We start from the raw sequence: 10,000 nt of genomic DNA, 5'->3' as shown, positions 1-10,000 counted from the left end.
TCTCTGTAGTGCTGTGTACCATTGTCCCTGTCCCCTAACTGTCTCTGTAGTGCTGTGTACCATTGTCCCTGTCCCCTAACTGTCTCTGTAGTGCTGTGTGCCATTGTCCCTGTCCCCTAACTGTCTCTGCAGTGCTGTGTACCATTGTCCCTGTCCCCTAACTGTCTCTGTAGTGCTGTGTGCCATTGTCCCTGTCCCCTAACTGTCTCTGTAGTGCTGTGTGCCATTGTCCCTGTCCCCTAACTGTCTCTATAGTGCTGTATACTATTGTCCCTGTCCCCTAACTGTCTCTGTAGTGCTGTGTACCATTGTCCCTGTCCCCTAACTGTCTCTGCAGTGCTGTGAACCATTGTCCCTGTCCCCTAACTGTCTCTGTAGGGCTGTGTACCATTGTCCCTGTCCCCTAACTGTCTCTGTAGTGCTATGTACCATTGTCCCTGTCCCCTAACTGTCTCTGTAGTACTGTGTACCATTGTCCCTGTCCCCTAACTGTCTCTGTAGTGCTATGTACCATTGTCCCTGTCCCCTAACTGTCTCTGTAGTACTGTGTACCATTGTCCCTGTCCCCTAACTGTCTCTGTAGTGCTGTGTACTATTGTCCCTGTCCCCTAACTGTCTCTGTAGTGCTGTGTACTATTGTCCCTGTCCCCTAACTGTCTCTGTAGTGCTGTGTACCATTGTCCCTGTCCCCTAACAGTCTCTGTAGTGCTGTGTACCATTGTCCCTGTCCCCTAACTGTCTCTGTAGTGCTGTGTACCATTGTCCCTGTCCCCTAACTGTCTCTGTAGTGCTGTGTACCATTGTCCCTGTCCCCTAACTGTCTCTGTAGTGCTGTGTGCCATTGTCCCTGTCCCCTAACTGTCTCTGCAGTGCTGTGTACCATTGTCCCTGTCCCCTAACTGTCTCTGTAGTGCTGTGTACCATTGTCCCTGTCCCCTAACTGTCTCTGTAGTGCTGTGTGTTTTTGTCCCTGTCCTGTTTTGTGGGTTGTGTCACTGACCCTGTGTTTTTCAGATATAATAAAAAGTTTTGTTGCTATATTTAACAATAATATCAGAAACATTCGACTGGTTCAGCTCTTCTCTGCTACTGCTCCTTTAATATGTTTAACCTGCAGCCCACTCGTCCCTGCAGCTCCGCCCACACACAAACACACCCCCTGAGGACAAAGAGGCAGAGAGAGCAAGAGGTGAGAGATGAAGGAGAGGGAAAGTGAAGAAGTTTGTGGAGGTGGAGAAAGTAAGAAATAAAGAGCACTTCGCTGCAGCCAGGATCAGGTGGTGACTTAAAAGGCACAAGTAATAAAATACAACCTGAAATTCCAAATCATCAACTGGAAATAAATTCATCTAGCTCTGTTTACATGTTAACATCCTGTGCTAGAAAGAAAGAAGGACAAAGAAAAAGTGCAAGAAAGACAGCAAGAAAGAAAACAAGAGAGACAGTGAGAAAAACAACGAGAGACAGCGAAAAAACGAGAGACTGCGAGAAAGACGAGCGAGACAGTCAAAAAGACAACAAGAGAAGCAGTGAAAGACAAGAGAGACAGTGAGAAAGACGAGAGGCAGCAAAAAAGATGAAAAGAGGGACAGCAAGAAAGACGACAAGAGAGACAGCGAGAAAGACAACAAGAGAGACAGCGAGAAAGACAACAAGAGAGACAGCGAGAAAGACAAGAGAGACAGCGAAAAAGACAACAAGTGAGACAGCAAGAAAGACAACAAGAGAGACAGTGAGAAAGACAAGGGAGACAGCAAGAACGAGAACAGGAGAGTGAGAAAGACAACAAGAGAGACAGCAAGAAAGAAAACAAGAGAGACATCAAGAGACAATGAGCAAAACAAGAGAGACAGTGAGAAAGACAATAAGAGAGACAATGAGACAAATAGAGAGACAGTGTGAGAGACAGTGAGAGAGACAGCAAAAAGTTGAAAGACAGACAGCAAGAGAGATGATGAAAGACAAGACAGATGTTGAGAGAAACGGCAAAAAACAAGATAATGAGAAAGACAGTGAAATAGAGAAAGACCAGAAAGACAATGAGAGAGACTAAGAGAGAGTCTTTCATTTATCATATCTCTTTTCTGTATTAAATTATTGCTCAAACAAAACATCATTCACCTTGTAGTCTTCTCTCATCACCACACACAGGGTTCCCACCCTCCATAATCGCCATGGTGACTGTAAAATACATGTAGTCTGTGCAACTGTGTGCTGTGATAAGTGCTTCTGGACTGATAGTCTCTCTCTCTCTCTCTCTCTCTCTCTCTACCACCTTTTCAGTCTTTCTCTAACACTCCTACTACCTCACTTTTTCTCTCTGTTTTTCAATACCTCTCACCCTCTCTTTCACTGTCTCCACCTCTCTCGCTCTTGCTCTCTCTCCCACACACACATACACACACACACACACAAACACACACACACTTTCCTGACAGTCTCTACCACTCTCAATACCTCTCTCCCTGTTTCACCCCCTTTTCACTCTCTCTCCACCACTCCTTCTACCTCTCTCTCTCTCTCTCTCTCTCTCTCTCTCTCTCATCTATCTATCTCTCTCTCTCTCTTTCTCTCTCTCCATGCTCATTACCTACCTCACTCACTCGTCTCTTGCTGTATCTCTCTCCCGCCCTCTTTCTCCCTCTCTCTACCTTTCTCACCCAGAGTCTCGCTCCTTACCTGTTTCCCTACATACATCTTTTACCTTCTTCTTCCCTAGTCTGTAGACACACACACACACACACCCCTTACTCATCCCTCACTCACCCCTCTCTGCTCATACACCTCCCAATCTCTCATCTCCCTTTACCTATCATCCCCACTCTCCATAGTGTGTATACCTCACACCCCAGTATCTCTCTATTTCTCTCACTCTGCTCTCTCTCTCTCTCTCTCTCTCTCTCTATATATATATATATATATATATATATATATATATATATATACACACACACCTCACCTGCCTACTCATCTTCCTACATACACACTCCTTAAATATCTTTATCACCCACGATCGCTGTCAGTCTGTCTCTCTCTCTCTCTCTCTCTCTCTCTCTCTCTCTCAGAGTAATATTTTTGACATTTCAGTTCATCTACTGGTATGGCATGTTCGTATAATAATCAAAGGACACACACACATTCATAATACATACAGTACAACAAGAAGATTGAGTAACGTAATATACTCTTCTTGTAAACACACACACACACACACAAACACACACACATACAAGACACACGATAAAAGCACTCGCGTCCTCACATGAGACGGAGATAAAGAAGACGAAAATGAGAAAGAATCTGGTGAAATCACTCATGGCACCTATTTCAGCATGTGCAGGGAGGTGTAAATATCACTGAGGGTTCTCAAGCTGAGTGTGGAAATAAAACAGCCACGTCATACCCCAGACATATGAGGGTCTGTTGCATTGAGGTGGAAATCACTATAACTACTTTAGCTTTATTCAGGTATTGTATTCATTGTATTATTCTGATTATGTATTCATAACTTCATTCCTAAATATCTGTCAAAGAGGATGCTAGACTGCAAACAGAGCTGATGCTGATCTCAGACCAGTGAAGGACACACAGCTCTGTCTGAGGATGACGTCACACGCTGACCCACATCCAGCCGCCGTGAATCATTAGCCGTCTGCAAACACACCGAATGGGCTGGAGTCCAGCACAAGGTCAAACTTGGCCCTTGAAAGCAGCTCCTTAGTCTAACATGGTAGAGTGAATGTGTTTGTGTTCACACCACAGTGTGTGTCCCTGTATGTGTGTGTGTGTTTCACATAATATCAATATAATATCCACAGTGATGACAGTTTTGCTTTATTTAATAAAAGAATTGTTTAGTGTTTTTTCTCAGAGATTTCCCAAATTTGCATTATTTTCTCAGTTAACTTTTAAAATCTGCAGAAACATCAACACATTCCCGAAAAAAATACAAACTAATGAGACATTTCCCGTCTTTTCCTCCTTTTCATTTTTCATGGATATACTTCTACCGTTACTTCTATTTATGACCCTGTTTACACTTTCACGCAGGAGAGTAATCATTAGGAGTAAATCTGCACAGGGATTATCACCATAATGATGCTGATTTAAAAGCTTGTGAAACAGATTTAAAGTGGATTTAAATGCACTTAATATAGTATGATGCTGTAAGAGTGTAAACACAACTCTCATGACCTTAATCAAATCCAGACACTAATTATAGAACACGTACCTCTAAAAACTGCTCAAATTGCTAATTAGTGAGTAGTTCAGATGACACTCGTGAGCTTAATATTATAATATTAACTGTCTGTGTGAAGAAGACGTGAAACTTTTTGAAAATATTTAGATCACTGAATACAGTGAGGGGGAAATAAGTATTTCTGGACTTTTTAAAATTTAATCCTCTTCCAGTTTATATATCCACTTCACATTTACATACATAATGACTTTCTATGAATATGTTAAAAAACATGAAGACATCTATGGTGAGAGGGATGTAGGGTTTCTTCCATCCATTCATCCTCCCACTCATCCATTCATCCATCCATCCACTCATTCATCCATCCAATCCATTCATCCATCCAATCCCTTCACCCATTCATCCACTCATTCATTCATCCATCCATCCATCCATCCAATCCATTCATTCATCCATCCACTCATTCATCCATCCATCCATCCATCCAATCCATTCACCCATCCATCCACTCATTCATTCATCCATCCATTCATCCATCCAGCCATCCATCTATCTATCCATCCATTTACCCACCTATCCATCCATCCACCCATCCATCCTTTTATCTATCCATCCAATCCATTCACCCATGTGTCCACTCATTCATTCATCCATCTATCCATCCATCCATCTACCTATCCATCCATCCACCTATCCATCCATCTATCCACCCAATCATTCATCCACCCATCCATCCATCCATCCACACACCTATCCATCCATCCACACATCCATCCATCCATTCCATCCACCAATCCATCCATCCATCCATCCACACACCCATCCATCCGCCCATCCACCCGCCCATCCATCCGCCCATCCACCCGCCCATCCATCCATCCATCCATCCACACACCCGTCCGTCCATCCGTCCGTCCATCCATCCGCCCATCCATCCATCCATCCACCCACCCATTCAGTCATCTATCCATCCTTCCACCCACACACCCATCTATCTATTCATCCATCCATCCATCCATTCATTTTCCATTTATCCTACAAAGCTCACAGGGAACCTGAGATGTATCAAAAAAGACTCAGGGTACAAGGTGAGGGACACCCAGGATGAGGCTCCAACCCATCAAAGTCACTCACACATCCATTCACACTCTACAGACAATTTAGCACTGCCATTCATCTTACAACAAAAGTCTTTGGACTGGAGGAGTAAACCACAGTAACCCCCTGAAGCACAGGGAGAACATGCAAACTCCACACACATACACAAGGCAGAAGCAGGAATCAAACCCCCAACCCTGGAGATGTGAGGTAAACACCACTTTTGTTTGTGTGAACCCAACGGCAACATCTTTTACCATGACACCATGTGCAGGAAACCTTTTTTGCAGCATTTCTATCTAAAACTTTACACATATACATAGATACTTATATCTTCTGACTATCTAAACAAATTCAACATCTGGAATCACAAACATCTGCATGTAAAATAAAACAACAATACCCAGTCGAGCCATACCAGCTCACTCCCACTGTCCTGCATGATTTTTGTGGTCAAATTGATATGCTGTTCCCTGTTCACTCTGTGTACTAGTCTGTAATACCGAGAGCCTGGGAAACATATTTAGCAGATTTAACAGGATAAGCAGCATTTTCTCCACCAAACTCGACAATTATCCATGCAGCAAAACCTTCATACAACAACTTGGGGGAGAAAAGACACAATACAGGACACTGATTGCATTATGTAACATTATGAGCTAATTTGCATATCGCATGCGGAAAAGCAATTAGATTTCAATTCGGTTAAACTGCAAGAGTAACTATACAGTGTTCTCATTTTATCAGGACACACCAAGCATCGGAATAAAAGATCCATGGAACCCAAATCCATGGAATGAAGAAATGTAAAAAGGGTCTAATAAATAAATAAATAAATAAATAAATAAATAAATAAATAAATAAAAGTAAAAAATATATATAAACAAATGTTACGTAGAATTAAAATGAAAATTATATAAATACATTTAAAAGACTTTGCAAACACTTTCTAGACTTTCTAGAGGAAATTTCTAGAAGGTTGGCATTAGCCTTGCTGGTAAGATCCTAGGTCATGTATTAGGCGTGCAGACAGAAAGACAATTCTTATTAAACCAAATATATTCTTATTAACCCTATTTGTAGACAATTTTACTCATTTCAAGCTTAAAATATAATCTTATTGGAAGATTAATTTTTCTTAGTTTAAGAATTCAGTTCTGTATAAGCACAAACTGATCTGAATAAGTAAATTTGTCTAAATTCAATAACAATTAGAAGGATTTTTCATTATTCAAGATATTTACACTTGCTCAGATGGATTTGTGTGTGTGTGTGTGTGTGTATACATGCATACTTACGGACTGACCACCCTGAACTGGACGTAGGGGACGAGCTGCATCAGCAGTCGGACTCCGTTCTGCCACTCCTCCTCCGAGCGAAACTCACAGCCCTGCGTGTCGCACTCCTCGAATGAGAACTGGTAGTAGGTGTTGGAGTCTTCAAACACCACACGCTGGTCCACTACACAGCACAGGGCAGTCAGAGACACCAGAGACACCAGAATAAACACTGTGCACTGAAAATGACACGATACTAATACACGATACTACACTTTAGATACTAATACCACTCTTTGCTTGTCCTTTTGCAAAACAATATCTTAGCACATAAAAAATTACTTTAATATGACTAAATTGATCTATAATGAGATTATTGTGACTGAGATATAATTTGGCTCATCCTGGTTTAATAGTTTTTATTCCTGTGTCAGATTGTTTTGCTTCTTTCTAGAAATAAATGCTTAAAGATCTGCCAATAGTACAAGAAAAGATGTCTATACATAGGTGTTTATAATGTTATATGGAGTTCATTGTAATCTATTTTTTACAGTGAGGTTCTATGAAACACACAGAGGGTTTTGTATCACAAAGTCTACCAAACAGAATGCTTTTAATGATGTACTCATCTATCCATCTATCTATCCACCAATCCAGCCATCCATCCATCCAGTCAGCCATCCATCCATCTACAGATCCATCCATCCATTCATTTACCCATCCATCCACTCATCCATTTATCCATCCACCCACCTATCCATCCATCCGTCCATTCTCCCATCCATTCATCCATCAGTCCATACATCCATCCATCCATCCTGCTAAAACAGTTTAAGCAACTCCTCAGCCTTGCCAAGTATTTATTATGTTTTAAAAATGTACTTCTCTGAGTAAAAACAGCCATTTCTTCCATTTTATTTGTAACTTTTAAACGAATTGAATCAAACCCTGTTATTTCCACTGGAATACCAGTTGGAAATGAAGTAATCAGAGTGCAGCGCATTACAGAAGAAGTTCAGCACACGGATCGGGTCTTGTTGTTAAAGTAATGTTCAGCCAGACGATGCTAACACGTCACAGCTGGTTGGCTGCCATGAGCAGAGTCAATCGCCCTGAGAGAAGAACATTATGGTATATAATGAGCTAGCACAGGGACTGCTGATTTAGCTCCAAACACAGTATAATGATGAAGTTGGAATCAATAGGTCACTGAGAAGGAGCACAGTGATATGGAGCACTGAAAATAAAAAAAAAAACAAAAAAAAAAAAACAGAAAGGTGAAGAGGACGGATAACAAGCAGGGGAGGAAACAGGTGAGGGGGAGTTTGATAATTCAGGATGGTAAAAGGATGATAGTGAAGCATGGAGCGGTCATGGAAGGTTGGATTAATGCCAGGAATAACAAACGTGTATTGAGAAAACGAACAGAGTGCAATTTATCCGTATTTTTCCCATGTAAAGAAGCAACAGTCAATTATTTTATTACTTACTTCCTTAATATACATATATAAGGAACATGGATAAGCATTCTGAGAGTGTAGAGCATCTATTGACTTAAAGCCTGTGCCAACACACACATACAGTATATTCTGAACTGGAACAGTTATCCCAAACAGGGTTTCTCATAATACACAATATAATGTGGAATTTAATTTGTTCTGGAGATGAGTTCTTAGGACGAAAATTTGTATTGCGAAATGAATTTTCCCGTAAGAAATAATGTGAATGCAGATAATCCGTTCCAGCCACCCAAAAATATGACCAATACGAAGCGTATGTAAACTGTATGGCTGCTTACAAAGAACTGACCCAAGCCAAGCATTCCATGTCAAGGCTCCTCACAGGAAGTCGTGCCACCAAGCTTGGGCTAAAAATTGAACAGACCACCCACGCCACCTATGTGTCAACAAAAAAACACCCAAAAATAACCTAGCATTTGAACGCATGGCTAAGGCAATGTTGGTATCGTGGGTTGACTCTTTCGAAACTTTTCTCTGACTGAAAAAAATTTGTGGAATTCGTAAACATGCTTCGGTTGGTTTCGCTTGGCTTTCCACTAACGCAAACAAGTTCTGAACGGCTCCCGGACGTACGCGCAACTTAGCGTTAGCGTTCGGTTCTGTTCTGTTCGGTCCATATGCCGAAAATGCTTCGTATGTCGATGCAAATTTCTTGCAAAATTTCACTTCTTAAGGTGAAAATTCATAAGGGAGGAGGGAGGGCGTTCGTATGCAGAGGTTCTTCTGTAATAATATCACTGACATACTGCACGTATGTAGCATTTTTACTATTGTACTTTAGTTAAAAAAAATCATTCAATCATTCTGTCAGCTCCACCTACTGTTACTGTTAGAGAGCTAATCTTGACTAATGTATGCTAAGACTAACCAGACAGGTTTGCTAGCTAAACACTGATGACAAATAAATAATACCCTCAGAAATATGAACTGTTCTGCCATGCTTGTAGTTTCTATGGAACACACGTGGTGAAGTAGACGGTTGCTATGCACCACCCCCATGACGACAGGTTCTCTTCAGGAAAGGGCTAGAAGCCAGACTAGTGTTAAAGCTTTATCCAGCTGTAAGGTGAGTTACCTGAGTGCAGGATGCCGAGCTCCAGCAGCACCTGCCAAACCCGCGCTGCCATCATCCTGCACTGGACAAACACACACTGCTCCAGCAGCCACTGCACCAGCTCCACACCAACATAACTCCTCCTGTGGGTGAAAACACACACACACACACATATTACTGTCTCACACACAGGAAGATGCACTGCTCCATCTGCCACTGCGTCAGATTATCAGTGCTATAGCTGAACACATTTCAACCACAAACACACACAGAGATGCACACACACACACACACACTTTGTGTCTGTGTATATATATTTGTGTGTGTGTATATGTATGTCTGTATGTGTGCATGCAAGTGTGTAGGTCTTTATGTGTGTGTGTGTGTGTGTGTGCATCTCTGTGTGTGTCTGTCTGATTGTGTGTGTTTGTGTATGTGTGCGCTTGTGTCTGTGTATGTATGTTTGTGTATATGTGTATGTGTGTGTGTGTCTGTATGTGTGTATGTGTGTGTGTGTGTGTCTGTGTGTGTGCCTGTATGTTTGTCTCTATATGTGTGTGTGTGTGTCTCTGTATGTGTGTGTATGTCTGTATGTATGTGTGTGTGTGAGTGTGTGTCTATATGTCTGTATGTGTGTGTGTGTATGTTTGTATGTATGTGTGTGTGTGTCTGTATGTGTGTATGTGTGTGTGGTGCCTGTATGTTTGTCTCTGTATGCGTGTGTGTGTGTGTGTGTATATGTATGTGTGTATGTGTGTGTGTGTGTGTGTGAATGTGTGTGTCTCTGTATGTGTGTGTGTGTGTGTGTGTGTATATGTATGTCTGTATGTGTGTGTGTGTGTGTGTGTGT

At 41.7% G+C, this 10,000-nt stretch overlaps 1 protein-coding gene across 1 annotated transcript in view; it reads right to left on the bottom strand.

Moving 5' to 3' along the window:
* Positions 1 to 10,000, bottom strand: part of rapgef5a (Rap guanine nucleotide exchange factor (GEF) 5a) — a 106,372-nt gene that overhangs the window by 73,629 nt on the left and 22,743 nt on the right. Inside the window, exons 4-5 of the mRNA XM_058377928.1 lie at positions 9,172 to 9,293; positions 6,598 to 6,760 (exon numbers count right to left, since the gene is read on the bottom strand). Of these exons, the coding sequence (XP_058233911.1) occupies positions 6,598 to 6,760; positions 9,172 to 9,293 (285 nt within the window). The remainder of the gene's footprint in view (positions 1 to 6,597; positions 6,761 to 9,171; positions 9,294 to 10,000) is intronic.

Source organism: Hemibagrus wyckioides, linkage group LG24 (assembly GCF_019097595.1).
Source record: "Hemibagrus wyckioides isolate EC202008001 linkage group LG24, SWU_Hwy_1.0, whole genome shotgun sequence".
Classification (NCBI taxonomy): domain Eukaryota; kingdom Metazoa; phylum Chordata; class Actinopteri; order Siluriformes; family Bagridae; genus Hemibagrus; species Hemibagrus wyckioides.
The sequence above is the reverse complement of the archived record's forward strand: the minus strand, read 5'-3'. Positions and strand labels throughout refer to the sequence as shown.